Source organism: Sapajus apella, unplaced genomic scaffold (assembly GCF_009761245.1).
Source record: "Sapajus apella isolate SASKATOON/1434 unplaced genomic scaffold, GSC_monkey_1.0 scaffold24, whole genome shotgun sequence".
Classification (NCBI taxonomy): Eukaryota; Metazoa; Chordata; class Mammalia; order Primates; family Cebidae; genus Sapajus; species Sapajus apella.
Window position 1 is genome coordinate 17,271,506 of NW_022436964.1, and position 16,799 is coordinate 17,288,304.

Here is a 16,799-nt window from a genome sequence, read left to right on the forward strand (position 1 = left end):
AAGAAGAAATTAAATGTGAAATATATTTCTTTGTGCCTTTCACAACATTTAAAGAAAGCTTTGGACGTAGTTGTTATATAATAACTAATGAATGAATCAAGTATAAATATAAAAATACAACTTAAGGTCAAGAATAAATGATGTTTGTAACACCTGCTCCTCTGGGTTATCCAGAAGTCTTCTGAAGGATAGTAAATTTTGACTCTGCGTGTTTTGTACCTAACCAAATGCCTGACAAATAGTAGCTGCTTGGTAAATATTTGTCAAATAGAATAAGCACTTGAATAGATGAATTAAGTTATTGATGTTAGAATAAATGAAGAAAGTCTGGATGTAAGCCATGAAAATCACAACCATTTGGCAGCAATACACTCACAGCACATACAGCTTGGGATCCAAGCTCTGAGTTCTTTAGGTAGAAGGCCACATTTTCAATACAATGGATTTTTTTTTTTTTTTTTGAGACAGTCTTGCCTCGTCGCCCAGGCTGGAGTGCAGTGGTGCAATCTTGGCTCACTGCACCTGCTGCCTCCTAGGCTGAAGTGATTCTTCTTCTTCAGCCTCTCTAGTAACTGGGACTACAGGCATGTACCACCATACCCAGCTAATTTTTGTATGTTTTGTAAAGGGGTTTTGGGGCTGGTCTCGAATTCCTGGGCTCAAGTGAGCCTCGTGCCTGGGCCTTCTGAAGTGCTGGGATTATAGCCATGAGCCACCACTCTGCCCTCATCTGTATACTGTGCTTTTATTTAATAGTCAGGACTGTCACAATGATGCAGTAAGGGGAATGCAGGTATCTCATATTTTTAGGAATAGTGTATGGAGCAGTTGCTTTGAATTTTTAGAGTAGACCAGTGTGTCTCAACAATTTTAGCACATCAGAATCTCATGGGCTGGGTGCAGTGGCTCACACCTGTAATCCTAGCTTTGGGAGGCTGAGGCAGGAGGATATCTTGAGCCCAGGAGTTTGAGACCAGCCTGGGCAACATGGTGAGACCCCATTTGTACCAAAAAATTAAAAAAAGAAAATAAGAATCTCTGGAGAGCTTAGTAAAATTCAGATTGCTGGGCCCTATTCTCAGAATGTAGGATTTTATCAGTCTGTGGTGGGACCCAATAATTTGCATTTCTTTAAGTTCCCAGGTAATGCTGACACTACTGATTCAGGGACCACACTGTGCAAACCATTGGATTAGACACATGTAGCTTGACCGATATTCATTTCAATTTACTAGTAGTGTTCATATAAATGCCAGGAGTTATAAAGCTATTTTTAACACTGAGCATTTTAATTTGGAATTTTAGCAAACAGAGTTTGGTGGTTTATAAACATTGTACTTTGTAAAATCTAATGTCTTAAAAGTGGTTAAACAGTGTAAAGGTAGACATCTACTCTTACAAACTCCAAGTGGTTTTATTACTTAAATACTGGTATGGAACAACTTTTCCAATACATAGCTCATATTTATTCTTAAAGCTTGGTATAACTTGAAAGAGGAAATAAAATACAGGTAAGTGGAAAAATGATGGTGTTATTAACTAATTACAGCAGCTGTAACCAAACAAATCATTGCTTTGACCTGACATAGCATTTTATTTGAGGTTTACTATGCAGTTTATTGAAGCCATTCTCTCGTTACCTTCAGAGTTACAACTGCCATCATTTTGCTGCTTGATAAACTGAGGCCTGATAAAAGGTTCAGATTAAGGTTATGCTGCAGAAATTCAAGAACCTAGGCTGTGCCCTGATCCTAGAATACTGGAATCCTTGGGTTTCTATTTAATTATTCATCTGCCACTGTATGTTTTTTTTTTTTTTTTTTTTTAAAGAAGCTTTTTTTTGAAAAGCAGGCCCTAAGTGGGAGGTATTCAGTGTTTTCTACTGCAGGGACAGGCCTAAGTATCTAAAATACCTTCCTAAGTGTCTATGAGATTGTGTAAGAATGAACCATTAATGCTTATGACTGCGTGGTAGGATAGGTCATTCTATTTCTGACTTAGATGCTCATATAATTTATTAAATTTGAGAAGCTCATACTGCTCTTGTGATGAGATAAACAATAGAGATATGACATTGAAAACAAAATAATGATACGGAAAACCATCACTCATGCTACCAAACATAATAAGAGAAAGGCCCAGAGGGGAAGTTGAGGAGGAACAAATGGACATGTGCCCTCTCCAGACTTGGGGTGTGGAATAATGACATTGGAAGTTCTCATCTCATTAGCTGGGAAGAGGAGAGAAGAAAGGAAAGGAATAGAATAAAATAAAATAGTGGCTTGGCAGTGCATTTACAGGAGCCTAGAATAGGAGGAATTGGTCTCCTTTCAGAGAAAAGAGACACCAGTGCTGACTTTAAAATGAGACTTGGAAAATAAACATTGTAGATCTCAGCCAAACCTTCCAGCGCTTGTACTTGAGTTATGCCTCCCCTCCCTTGCAGGTTTTCCTTTTCCCACACACTCAGCCAGTGGATGGTTCCCAGGCACCTTCTTTGGGCCATGCATTGTGCTGGAAATTTCTCTCATGAGCCACTTCTCTCTGCCTAAGGATGCTTAAACCACTTTATTTATTTTAATTTTATTTGAGATGGAGTCTCACTCTGTCACCCAGGCTGGAGTGCAGTGGTGCGATCTCTGCTCACTGCAACCTCTGCCTCTGGTTCAAGCGATTCTCCTGCCTCAGTTTCCCAAGCAGCTAGGACTACAGGTGTACACCACCAAGGCTGGCTAATTTTTTTTGTTTTTTTGTTTATTTTTTTTAGTAGAGATGGGTTTCACCAATATTCGTCAGGCTGTTCTTGAACCTTGACCTCAAATGATTGGCCTGCCTTGGCCTCTCAAAAGTGTTGGGATTACAGGTGTGAGCCACTGTGCCCAGCCTAATTCTTTTTCCTTTTTCTTGGAGTCTCATTCTGTCACCAGGCTGGAGTGCAGTGGCTCATTCTTGGCTCACTGTAACCTCCACCTCCTGGGTTCGAGCGATTCCCTGCCTTAGCCTCCTGAGTAGCTGGGACTACAGGTATGTGCCACCACTCCCAGCTAATTTTTTGTATTTTAAAATAGGGTTTCACCATGTTGGCTAGGATGGTCTCGATCTCCGGCCCTCATGATCTACCCACCTTGGCCTCCTAAAGTACTGGGATTACAGGCCAGTCTAACTCTTTAAAAAGTGAAGCAAGGCCAGGTGCACAAGCTCATGCCTGCAATCCTAGCACTTTGGGAGGACAAGGTGGGTGGATCACTGGAGCTCAGGAGTTTGAGACCAGCCTGGACAACATAGTGAGACCCCATCTCTATTTTAAAAATTAAAAAAAAGAATATCCTAAGAGCTTATTAAAATTCAGATTGCTTGAGCTCAGGAGTTCGAGATCAGCCGGTCAACATAGTTAAACTCCATCTCTATTTAAAAAAAAAATACAAAAATCAGCCAGGTATGGTGGCTTGTGCCTGCACTCCCAGCTACTTGGGCAGCTGAGGCAGGAGAATGGCTTGAGCCCAGGAGGTGCAGGTTACAGTGAGCTGAGGTCGTGCCACTGCACTCCAGCCTGGGTGACAGAATGAGATCCTGTCGGAAAGAAAGAAAGAAAATAAAAGTGAAATGACAAGGTCTTATGACTCCCTGGAGCTTTTACTTTTTTTTTTTTTTTGTGAGACAGAGTCTTCCAGGCTGGAATGCAATGGTGTGATCTTGGCTCACTGCAACCTCTGCCTCCCGGGTTCAAGTGATTTTCCTGCCTCAGCTTCCCAAGTAGCTGGGACTACAGGCATGTGCCACCATGCCTGGCTAAATTTTTTTTTTTTTTTGTATTTTTAGTAGAGATGGGGTTTTACCATGTTAGCCAGGATGGTGTCGATCTCCTGACCTCGTGATCCACTTGCCTCAGCCTCCCAAAGTGCTGGGATTACAGGCGTGAGCCACCGCGCCAAACTGGAGCTTTTGCTTTTAACTTACATTATTTTTGATGCCAAACTACTTGAAAAATGATTATTCCTCAGTCCCTTCAGCAAATATTGACCCACTGTGTCTTGCAGTGTGCTAAACACAGAGAACGGTGGAGCGCCTGGAGGAGGCTGGGTGCCTTCCTGCTAGATCACATCCTGGTAGGAGAGAGGCCTGGAGTCATCATCTCTGGGTTTCTCCTTGCTCTTTGCTCTCTTGCAGGCCTGTGTCTGCTCCTTTTTTCATGGTTAAAACTGCAAAGCCCTGAAGACCTAGTTGTCTGTTTGTCTTTTCTAGAGCTGTTTGCTTGATGTCCCAGCAGAAGTTGACCCCACAGCCTGGTCCCTCTGTGATTCATGTCAGCTTTAACCTCTGTAATGTTGTATTCTCCATTTTTCACACTCCAGGCCTTGGCAATCTCCTTTATCCCATAACGGCTCCTTGCCTTATCCCTTCCTTGCCCCGATGGAACTGGCACTGCCAGAGGTGACTCTTGGATCTGGCTTCCAGTCTCAGCCTCTCCCAAAAGCACAGCTTTCACATTCCTCATCCTCACCTAGTCCTCCACCTGCACGTGTGCCTGTCCCCTGCTCTACACACCCAGGCTCCTGTTCTCCACCTCCCCTGCATCTTAATTCCTGCAGCCCCTCAGCCTTCCAGTTCTGCTGCGTTTCATCTCCCCAATAAACACTTTAATGTCTATACCAAAGGTTGGCAAACTAGTCTTTGGGTCAGATGAGCACACTGCCTGTTTTTATAAATAAAGTTTCATTGCAACACAAGCATGCTGCAGCGGTGATCAAATAGTTGACAAAACCTGACATAGTTACTAACCTCTTAAACCAGAAGTTTGTCTGCCCCTGGTCCCTACCATTGGCCAGATTTCTGAGCATACATTATCAGCTGTGGAAGGAAGTTAGGGAAACTGTTCACCTAAATTCACCTAAACTCTTGACCACTTGCTTTGACTTTCTGACATATCTATGTGGCTACAATTAATTTTGTTTTAAGAATGCACAATCAGGTCTACTAGATTTGATCTTCAGTTTCTTGACATTATGATAGGAATTTCTGGATAGAAGTTGTGCTGTTGGGCTTTATGTAATTAACATCACCTCTAAAATGGTTTTGGTAATCTCAGTAAAAGCAATCAGCTGAGTCAGCTGTCACCAGAGTGACAACCTGAGAAACCCTCCTTTATTTTAGCTATAGGAGAAGCAGCAGATGGTTTTGTCCTCTGCATATTCAGGTACTTTACTCCACAGATCTTGAGTAGGAAGGCTTAGAGGTAAAGTTTTGTGGACTCCCACGTTAACACCATGTTGTCTTTTTTTTTCTTCCGTTTTAGAGGGACGTATGGTCATCCAGGATATTCCTGCTGTCACCAGCAGAGGGCACGTGGAGAACACATCTGACCTGGTTTCAGACTCCACCTACTACAGCAGCTTCTACCAGCCGTCTCTGTTTCCTTACTACAACAATCTGTACAACTACCCGCAATACTCCATGGCCTTGGCTGCTGATTCAGCTTCTGGGGATGTGGGAAATCCCCTCGGGGGATCCCCTGTGAAGAACAGCCTTCGGGGCCTCCCTGGACCTTATGTGCCTGGTCAGACAGGAAACCAGTGGCAGGTATGATATTAATTACCCAGAGAGTGAACTGGATGTGTGAAAACCACATGCATGTGCACACACATGCACACACACACATACTTGTGCACACAGAGGCACACACACAGGTAGACACCCATACGTGTGCCATTTTGCACACATGTAGGCACAGTATGCAAAATGTGTAAGGAATTTTTTATCTGTCAATAATGCCCTTTAGCCACAAAGGTTGGCTGCAAGGAATTGTAAAGTAATAATGTACAGACCTGTTTTCTTTTTCAAATTTTACTTTTCTTATTTTTTGAATGCCATGTTGCGTAAATAACCAGTTGGCCAGAGGCAGATTCACAAGTACTGAATGAGGTACCACCTCCTCCAGCTTTGTCCACCACTTTTGTTGGGCAGCTTAGAAAATGCTGGGGAAAGCCTCTGGGTGGCAGTAACCTGCATGATTAATTTGTACCTTGGGAAGGAAACAGGTCATAATCTGCATGGAAGAAAGGTAGGAAAAGGAATTAGGTGGATTTCTAATTGAGCCGGACCCAATCTAGGTGCATTTTTTGCTAGGAATAGAGGCCACTTTTTCATTCTCCAAGTATGTATTTTTGTTTCGTTGTTGTTTTTAAACAGAGTCTTGCTCTGTCGCCCAGGCCTGAGTGCAGTGGCACGATCTTGGCTCACTGCAACCTCTGCCTCCGGGTTCAAGTGATTCTCTAGCCTCAATCTCCCAAGTAGCTGGGATTACAGGCATCTAGCACACCACCCGGCTAATTTTTGTATTTTTAGTAGAGATGGGGTTTCACCATGTTGGCCAGGCTGGTGTTGAACTCCTGACCTTGGGTGATCCACCCACATTGGCCTCCCGAAGTGCTGGGATTATAGGCATGAGCCACTGCGCCTGGCCCCAAGTATGTGTTTCTAAAATAGCACACAATCAAGAGTGTTTGATTTTTGGAGTAAAACAAAGCATTTTGCTTTATCAGAGAAAGGAGCATTTATCCAGGGCTGTTCTGCTTCCGCAGTTGCAACCATTTTCATCATGCCCGTTTGTTCGCATCAGATTCAAGGCACCAAAAGCATTCGGAGGCTAGATTACCATGTATAGACGTATTTTTTGGGAATATGTAGGTGAAAGGCTAGACTCAACACCTCCAAACCCCCTCCCAAGTGAAAGACATTAGGATTCTGCAAGAACTGTTCTCATTCTGCAAGCATTTGCCATGCTCAGGCTTTCTCAGTGGGGACTGGATTCAGTGCAATGCCACATACATATTTGGGAGTTCATTGCAAGTGTTTGACCCTCTTTTCTGACCCAGCTTTATTGAGGTATCATGGGTAAATAAAAATTGTATATATTTAAGATGTACAATGTGATGATTTGATATATATACCCTACACAATGATTGCCACAATTAAGCTAATTACAAACACATTCATCACCTCACTTAGTTACCATTTTTATGTGTGTGGTGATAACACTTAAGACCTAATCTCTGAGCATTTTTCAGGTACAATATGTTATTAACTACAGTCACCATGCTGTACATTAGATTCCCAGGACTTATTCATGTTATAACTGAAACTTTTTACCATTCACCCAACATCTCTTTTTTTTCTTCCCGGCTCAATGAATTTTATTTTCCCCGTCGTTTACAAATGCTTTGACTTGACCAGTAGATATTTGTTAACCATTAGTATCTTGGTTCTGTTGAAGGAGTAAGAACATTCTAAGTTGAAATTCTTTTTTTTCTTTTTCTTTTTTTTGAGACGGAGTCTTGCTCTGTTGCCTAGGCTGGCGTGATCTTGGCTTACTGCAACCTCTGCCTCCTGGGTTCAATCAGTTCCCCTGCCTCAGCCTCTCGAGTAGCTAGGATTACAGGCGCATCCCACCACTCCTGGCTAATCCAACATCTCTTTAGACTTCCTTAAGCCCATTTCAAGAACATGTGTGATATTTTCCTCTGAGCCATTCTGTTCCATTTGCCTCTGCCTTTTATAGGTATTAAAAGGTCGTTACAATTTAAGTCATTAGGTTGGTAAAACTGAACTCCACTTTTTGGTTCTCTTGCTACCCTCAGGGATCTCACTTCTTGGGTGTTTAAAATGTCAATTTTAATCCCATAAACTACAAATTTCCTTACATTTTCCATACTTTTTTTTTAATCATACTGTTTTTGAAGGGAGCTTAAAGCACATTGATATTGGAATTGAGAGGTAATATGCGTATAAAAGAAATGCTATGATTTATGGAACTTCAGGCTGGACCCCTTCAGGCCTTTCAAAGTGCAGCTGGATTTTATGCTTTGGGGCAGGCTTTTGGTTGACTTCCATTGGAGACTGTCCATCCTGAAGGGAGAAAACAGTAGCTTAGAGTGTTAAAAAAGCAACTCATTGTGTAGATTGCCAGGAAACAGGAGCTGTTGTTGGAGTGTGATGGTTTTTGGCTGCTTCCAGACTCTGAGGATGAAGTAGGTGGGAGGATGTATGCTCCTGGTAGCTTAGGTTGAGAAAGTAAATATTTTGCTGAAAGAAAGACAACCAGCTCAAGATCAACTTTCCAGCAAAGTCAGAAATCTGCTAAATTAATTGATGTTCCCATTTTGTCAAAATCTTTCAGATGGCGGATGTCTGACACATTAATGTTTATTCTTACCGTACTTGGAAAACCTGGGGCAGGTTATGACAGAAATGTTAGATTTCCTTCGAAGGCCCTTATCAAAGCCTACCCTCGCAGGGCCAGCCCAGGGAGACAGGCTTTCCTGAGCAGCACCATTGGCTGTTCTTGGAGAGCTGCCTCAGCTGCTGTGCCCAAGGAGAGATTCCCCTGAGGGCCAGTTCTGCTGAAAGCTTGACTCAGATAGTGTCTACCTGTTAGCCAAGGTGGGAGGAAAAATCTTGGCTACACCTGCTTAGTCCTGTGGGGGACATGCAGTTTTGATGCTTAGCATCTTTTCTAGAACTTACTGGACTGGAGACAGGCACCACTGGTTAGAGCCCTAGGAGAGACACGTAGACATCATTTAATATGTGAGTTTGTCTTCCCAGACAAACAAGCTTTAGTTTTCTTACTGGGCGTAATTAAGCTTCCTTAGTTTCTTTCAGTGATATATTTATTTTCTTTCAGTGATATATCTCACATAACAAATTATTTTGCAGCAACTGTTCTTCTTAGTTAATAATAATATCAGTGATGAGAGCTATTATTTATTGAACAGTTACCTCCCCACTGCCTTAGGAGGCATTGAGGACATTGAGTCAACCCCTCAAGAGGGTTGACTTGCTGAAAGTCATACCCAAGTGGGAGAGCCAGGCTTTGAATCTGTGTCTTTCTGGCTCTAAAGTATGTGTTTCTGCACCATCCGGTTATCAGTGGTTCTGCAAAAAACTCAGGGCTATGGGAATTCCTGCCCAGGAGCCCTCTGTGAGTTGATACTTCTGGGGAAAGTGCAGAATGTCTCTGCAGGTGAACCTTAACTGCAGGATCAATTAAGTAAAAATACTGAGGCACTCTTTAATTCCTGAGGGCTTGGAATTTCTGCCTAAGTCCTTTGTTTTCCATTGGGGGCGAGGTCTTCTTATAACTCTCTTCTGATTTTCTTCCTTCACTGTGGAGGTCCGAAACGGCTGAGGATAGAGCCCTGCTGTTTTCCTGAAAGAGGTAGTCTCAGCTACCATTACTTAAAATATGCTGACCCCCTTGCTATTTTAAAGTTACTTCTGGAATCTGCATACTAATTTTCAGTGAATGTGATTATTAGTAATGCACATTTAAGCACATCTGCAATGCATGTGTAACATAAAAAATGATCCTAACAATTTGGATGAGGGGGCTCCACCATATGACCTCTGTCTCTTTTAACTCCGATATTTTATGCATCTGGGGATTAATCTTGTAAACAAATGTGAACACAAGCTTGGCTTAAAAATTTTTAAGACATGTACACTATTGGTCCTATTGGAAATAAACTCAAATTAAAAGTAGCAGAGACAACATACATACGATTCATCGATTTGGAAAATGGCAGATGAATTCAGTCCAGTGATGGTCACAGCAGAAATGAATCTTAAAGTGTTTTGGACCACCCCATTCTGCTGCAGAGAGAACTGGTCAAGAGCTGAAGGGATCTGCCAAGCACCACAGTTAATTGGTAACCAGATCAATTAATTTAGGGGAACAATATGGTGTGCTCTATGGAACATGGGTTCTGGCACTGGAAGATCCATATTCAGTTTTTTGTTTGTTTTGTGTTTTTTTTAAGATGGAGTCTCACTCTGTCACCAGGCTGGAGTGCAATGGTGTGATCTCAGCTCACTGCAATCTCCGCCTCCTGGGTTTAAGCGATTCTCCTGCCTCAGCCTCCTGAGTAGCTGGGATTACAGGCATGCGCCACCATGCCCAGCTAATTTTGTTTGTATTTTTAGTAGAGACAGGGTCTTACCATGTGGGCCAGGCTGGTCTTGAACTTCTGACTCAGGTGATCCACAAGCCTTGGCCTCCCAAAGTGCTGGGATTACAGGCGTGAGCCACCGTGCTCAGCCTCGTATTCAGTTCTAATTTGAGATTTAAGTATGTAATCTTCAGCAGAATACCTAACCCTGTAAATCTCAGTTTTCTTATCTGTAAAGTGGGTACCGTACCATCTTCACAGGGCTGTTGCATGGCTACATAATGCCGTGTGACAACTGAAGTGAGATGATTAATATATGTGGGGATTTCTGTGTAAGCCAAGAAGTGCTAATGCTGATTATCAACTATGGTGAATTTACTTCAGTCATTATTTCTACTTGGCCCTACTTTTTAAAAAAGAAATTTATTTATTTATTTTTCATTGAGACAGAGTTTCACTCTGTTGCCCAGGTTGGAGTGCACGGGCACGATCTCGGCTCACTGCAACGCCTGCCTCTTGGGTTCAAGGAATTCTTTTGCTTCAGCCTCCTGAGTAGGTGGGATTACAGGTGCACACCACCATACCTAGCTGATTTTTGTATTTTTTTAGTAGAGATGGGGTTTCACCATGTTGGCCAGGCTGGTCTCAAACTCCTGATCTCAAGTGATCCACTCACCTTGGCCTCCCAAAGTGTTGGGATTACAGGCATGAGCCACCACACTCGGCCTAAAAAATCTATTTAATTCTTCACTGTTTGTTCATATGTATTTTTTTTAGCTACGTCAGCTCCACTTTGTGGCAAGATAGGTTATAAAAATGCATATTTTATTATTAAAAGACTGACATGTAGATATGAACCAAGTTATGGATATGTATGGGTAGATTTCTATATCACTGGGGAAGAATTTGATCCCCTTAGGAAATAGAAAACATAAAGCATGGGTGAAAATTATAATGGTGCAAAATGTGTTAAGATATAGATATCACAAAGAAGTATTAAAATTAAAAAGTAAAAACCTACAAATAATACCCTTAGCTAATGTTGAAGGGAGAGAAACTGGATGGCTCACTTTTTAACCAGAGTCTTTTTTGTGTGTGTGTGTGTCTTTTTATGAGACCAAGTCTTACTCTGTCATTCAGGCTGAAGTGCAATGGTGCGATCTTGGCTCACTGCAGCCTCCACCTCCCAGGTTCCAGTGATTCCTGATTCCTGTGCCTCAGCCTCTCAAGTAGTTGGGATTATAGGCATGTGCCACCAAGCCTTGCTAATTTTTATATTTTTAGTAGACACAGGGTTTCACCATGTTGTTTAGGCTGGTCTTAAACTCCTGGCCTCAAGTGTTCCCCCCACTTAGCCTCCCAGATGCTAGGATTACAGGTGCGAGTCACCGTGCCTGGCCCAGAGAGGCACAAGTGTCAGGAACAGGGATCCGGATGGCAGTCTTTTCCTCACCTTCCTTTTTCTGCTATTCCTGGAAGGCTCTCTCACTCTGTTTTGGACAATGCCTTGCCCCTCCTGGTGGTAGCTTCTTAGGGGTAGGTAGACTGGGAGCTCTCCATTGGTTGCTGCCCTCTTTGTAGAAGGTGCCCCACAGCTGCACTTCTGGAGAGCACCTGTGCTGTTCTCTCCTGATTGATTGAGTTGGTGTGAAAATAGCTCAATCTTGAGGGCCAGAATCTGAGGTTGGGTCTTCAAGTACTTTCTTGACCGTGTTGGGTAAGGCTGGACTCTCCTCCTAACTTCACCAGATGGAGTCATCTTTTTATTAGCTCTTCTGCCTAGTAGGATACTTTTCTTAGATTCTGATACAAATTTGGGTAGTGTGGACATTTTACCCATATAAATTCTTATAGTCCATGAACATGGAATATCTTTTAATTTATCTGTCTTCAGTTTCTCTCATCAGTATTTTATGGTTTTCAGTATAGAAATCTTTCAAACTTCTTTGATTACATTTATTATTTTTTAACTATTGTAAATGGGATTGTTTTCTTGATTTCTTTTTCAGATAGTTTACTAGTCATATATACAAATGCTAACTAATTTTTGTATGTTGATTTTTGTATCCTGTGGGATAATTCCTTTCAATTTATATCAGAATTAAGGAAGAAAGATTCAAATCTTCAAAAAAAAAATCAACATTTTAAAAAATAAGGAAGAAATTTGTATTAGAATCAAGAACTCCTTTTTGATTCTAGAAAAAAAGAAACTGACTTGCTGGGTGCAGTGGTTCATGTCTGTAATGCTAGCACTTTGGGAGGCCGAGGTTGGGGGTGGATCACAAGATCAGAAGTTCGAGACTGGCCTGACCAACATGGTGAAACCCCATCTCTCCTAAAAATACAAAAATTACCCAGGCATGGTGGGGCATGCCTGTAATCTCAGCTCCTCGGGAGGCTGAGGCAAGAGAAATGCTTGAACCTGGGAGGTGGAGGTTGTAGTGAGCTGAGATCATGCCACTGCACCAGCCTGGGCGACAAAGCAAGACTCCATCTAAACAAACAAACAAACAAACAAAACTGACTCTAGTGGAGATCATCATAGCTTTTAAAGCTAGAAAGAATTCTTAGAGTAAAAAGGGTATCAACTTTTTATAGTACAGTTGAGACTTCCTGCAAGCCTCCCTGTAAAAACAAGCAAACCACAAATAATTACTGAGCACCTACTAAGTGTAAAACCTACTTAAAAAACAGAGTAGTCTTATAGCTCGGCATTCCAGAATCTTAAGGCTCTTTTGTGTAAATGCCCTGCCTTCCAAGAGCTGCTTTTAATTGCTTGTGGTCTGCCTCAGCCTGTGGAGGAGATTTGTGGCCCAATCATAGATTCCTGTCCTGTTGTGAAACAGGAATAACATTTGTGACACTGGAACAAACTCACGATGAATGGCTGGTTCCGCTGACCAGCAGCTCAATTTCACTTCTGCATTTAATTGCCTGCAAAAGCTGTTTATTGCCTTGTGCACTCCTCCACGGCAACATTATCTCTTAAATAAACATGTTGTACCAGGTTGACAAGGGAGAGGTGCATATCAAGTGAGCAGAAATAAATATGGGAGGACTCTGAGCTGTGCCTCGGATCTCCTTCCAGGCCCTATGGCAGGCCCCCTCTTGACTGCTTTTCCGAAGCTTGTGCCCCATCGGATGTATAGACTTACATTCCAGCCACGGTTAGGGTGTGGTCAGATGCAGCACTAGTGATTTCATTCTTTCTGGTGGTTATGCGGTCTCCTCTGAAGTGTCTCATGATACGTTGTTCATTGACAATATGGCACCTTGCAGGAATGATTTTGTGTCTTAATATGCATTGAGAGCCAACTCTGTGCTAGGGATCGACCACTGAACAAAACACAAAAATTGAGAAAAGTGGGTCTTGGGAGAAGGCTGCTATTTATTGATCCCTGTAATCAGGGATCACCTGAACGGTTCTGTATTTGAAACTGAGATACAGGTAGGAAGGCAACTGCATTCTGGCATCTGGGGCTTGGAGCACAGAAAAAAGTATCCCCTGTGAGTATTCCCGGGCTGGTGCTCCAGCACCTTCTGCCTGCTGAGGGTGGGAGGGTTGGGCAGGGCACTCAGAAAAGCCAGTACCTTTTCATTGCTTGTCTGCCATAAGGAGCAGCCAGACAGGCTGTCGTTTTCACACTGCCTCTTTTTTTTTTTTTTTTTAAAGTGTAGCTCATCATCAGGACAACCAGTTTGTTAGCTTAAAAGAATGGTCAAAACAAGTCACTTTCCAGGCATCTGCTGTGCGGGGGCGGCCAGAGCCCTCTCTGCAGCTGTGCTGCATTAGTGCTGTAGCAAGGGCTGCAGTGAGGGTGGGGCCATGGGAAGTCAAGGCGGAAACCTGGCTTTTAGGAGACACCGTTGTAATGAACAAATGTGATTTTTAAATATTCTTAATTGAAAAAAAAATAACAACAAAGACCTAATAGGGAGAGGACAGTAGAATGCAAAATCTACTTAATTTTTTTTTGAGACGGAGTCTTGCTCTGTCGCCCAGGCTAGAGTGCAGTGGTATGATCTTGACTCTGCAACTTCTGCCTCCCAGGTTCAAGCAGTTGTCCTGCCTCAGCCTCCTTAGTATCTGGGATTACAGGCACCTGCCACCGTGCCTGGCTAATTTTTTGTAGTTTTAGTAGAGACAAGATTTCACCATGTTGGCCAGGCTGCTCTTGAACTCCTGGTCTCCAGTGACCCTCCTGCCTCAGTCTCCCACAGTGCTTGGATTACAGGTGTGAGCCACTTTGCCCGGCTTTCCTCTCCTTTTTATGACAGCCATGGGAACATCCTGCTAGTCTAGCATTTTGAGGAACTCATTCACAGTAACCCCAAGTAGGTTCTGCCATCAGGTGCACAGTGAGGACGTAATGATTAGGCCTATGAGGTCAGTAGGCAAGTTTTGGAGACTTTTGTTTAAGGAAATGCAACTCCAAAGTCATGATAGATCCTAGAAAGTTTAAACGTGGTGGAATTAAAGGTGTCAGGTTCCCTGAGTTTGGGGGTCACGTCGTTACTATACTTTGCCTTAAATGGCTGTCAGATCTTAGCCATGCCTATGATGTTTTCTTCTGAAACATAATTCCTCATTATGTTCCTCTCTTTTAAGGAGAAATAGTGGACCCAATTCTCTTGGGTCTACAACACATCCTTACTCCTGCAGGGAGAAAAGCTTTCTTTCTCCAGCCGACCCTATAAGGAGCAGTGAGAATCCTTAGGCACCTTGCACCTCCTCTGAAGCATTAAGCCAGGGTGAATGCAGTCCTAGCTTTCTGTTTCTAAGCCATCACCTCACCTACCTGCACTTTCACCAAGGAGTTGATATTTTGTCTCCTTTTAGCTGATGACAAGTGATGATTGCGGGGGTCATTGTCTGGTTTTTATTACACCTTTCCTTGAAGGAATTGCTGTTTTGTTTCACAGATGATGAAAGCTTAATGACTTGCACGCTTTTGATCTTGCAGCAGGGGTAGTTGTTTGTAAGAATTGGTGCCTGTGATGACAGTTTTCCCAGTGGTTCTTTGTCTGGAGCCAAAGCTTAGGGAGGGTGGTGGCGGGGAGTTTAGATGCTGAGCCCAGACAGATGGTGAGAGGTGGGGTTTAGGAATATCCCTTAGCTACAGTGTAGCGCACAGGAGAGACATTTTTGCAGTGTGTTTGGTTAAAAATGTGTAGATTCCAGAAGAAACTAGAATTGGGGCACTGGAGAACAGGCAGCTCTGACTCAGAGAATAGCTAGAAGGAGCTTGGACCTGGGCATCCTAAGGGATTGTTTTCTCAGTCTGGTTGAAGTGGTCCTGTAGCATCCCAGGAAAGCCAGATAGAATGTAACCTTAGGTTTTTCAGGAAACTTCGGGAGACTTGTTTAAGTCCTTGGCTGTCGTCCTACAGTTTCATTTCCATTGTTTCATGAGTACAGTTTGATCTGGGCTGAGTAGGAAATCCCCTGTGAAGTGTTGATGTACTCCAGGGACGACTATACAATTGAATCGGAGGTAGAAGTCTGTTATTAGTCTTGCCAGGTTGTTACATTACCTAATCTTTGACAGAATAGCATTAGGTTAGTAAATAATATAGTCATTTGGGGATTCTGTTATCGGCTTGAAATTTAGATAATTAGATCACAGTTTTTGAAAGCTTTCAGATTTGATTTGGTTGGGCTGGTGGCCAAAATCTTATCCATTTATGTTTGCCCTTTTAGCTTACTTTTTTTCCCTGTTAAGTAGACATTAATATGATATAAAATTAGTTGCTTTTTAGAATGTTTTAAGTACATGTGTAACTGATTCTCGGATTTCTTAGGGGTCCATGTTTCTGTAGTCTCTTAAGTATGCCTCATTATTTGAATAAAGATGAAAATTAAAGGAATGCATAATAGATTTGCCCTGCTTTTTAAATACCATAATAGAAATAGGATAGAAGAAAAGACTAGAGTTGCCAGAAATATCCACTGTATTACAGAGTGTGCATAAGGGTCTCCTTTATGCATTCGTTGATTGTTTTTACTGAGTGACTGCTCTGTGCGTGGTACTGTGCTAAACTCTCGAATATTGGCTTATGGTGGAGTGGATGAGAAAGAAGACTCAAAAGGCACATGTAATTCCCTTATTCCTGTTTCGATCAGAGCCTGGGGAGGGCTGTGATGCCTTGTGGAAAGAGGGGCCCTTGCTCTGGCATGCCAAGAGGCAGGGTGGGGACAAGTGTTTGATCACAACTATTGTGTAGAATTTCCTGTGCATGGTGATTATTAAAAGCAGATTGACTTATGGTGGGTTTTATTTTTTTAAAAATTCTTTCACAGAGGTATCCCTTTACTGCCTTCACCCAGGATAGGTTGCCCTCAACACACTCTCCTTGGTAAAGCATTGACCCTGTGGGCACCACCATTGAGATGTACACCCAACTGGAAGTGTATTCATAAGTAGACTGAGGAACAGGGAAAAGGTATTATTCCACATTTCATTTATCACATTCCTTCCCACAGCATTCTTTCTGGCAAGTCCTAGTTCTAGGAGAAGGAAAGCAGACATAATTCTATGTCTGCAGTGTTTGTATAAAACCAAAAAATAGGAAGGCTTGGAAATTTCTCTCCTCACTCCATTGCCTCTGTGTGTGTCACTTCAGGATATTTCAAACTAAAGTTTATGTACTTAAAATAGTCTTTTTTTTCTGAGATGGAGGCTCGCTCCATCGCCAGCCTGGGGTGCAGGGTGCAATCTCGGCTCACTGCAACCTCCGCCTCCTAGGTTCAAGCAATTCCCCTACCTCAGCCTCCAAGTAGCTGGGACTACAGGCATGCACCTCCATGTCTGACTAATTTTTTGTATTTTAATAGAGACAGTGTTAGCCAGTATG

The 16,799-nt window shown here is 42.6% G+C and overlaps 1 protein-coding gene across 1 annotated transcript in view; it reads left to right on the forward strand.

The window, feature by feature from the left end:
* Nucleotides 1-16,799, forward strand: part of DMRT1 (doublesex and mab-3 related transcription factor 1) — a 113,015-nt gene that overhangs the window by 38,902 nt on the left and 57,314 nt on the right. Inside the window, exon 3 of the mRNA XM_032291004.1 lies at nucleotides 5,294-5,577. Coding sequence (XP_032146895.1) covers nucleotides 5,294-5,577 — 284 coding nt within the window. The remainder of the gene's footprint in view (nucleotides 1-5,293; nucleotides 5,578-16,799) is intronic.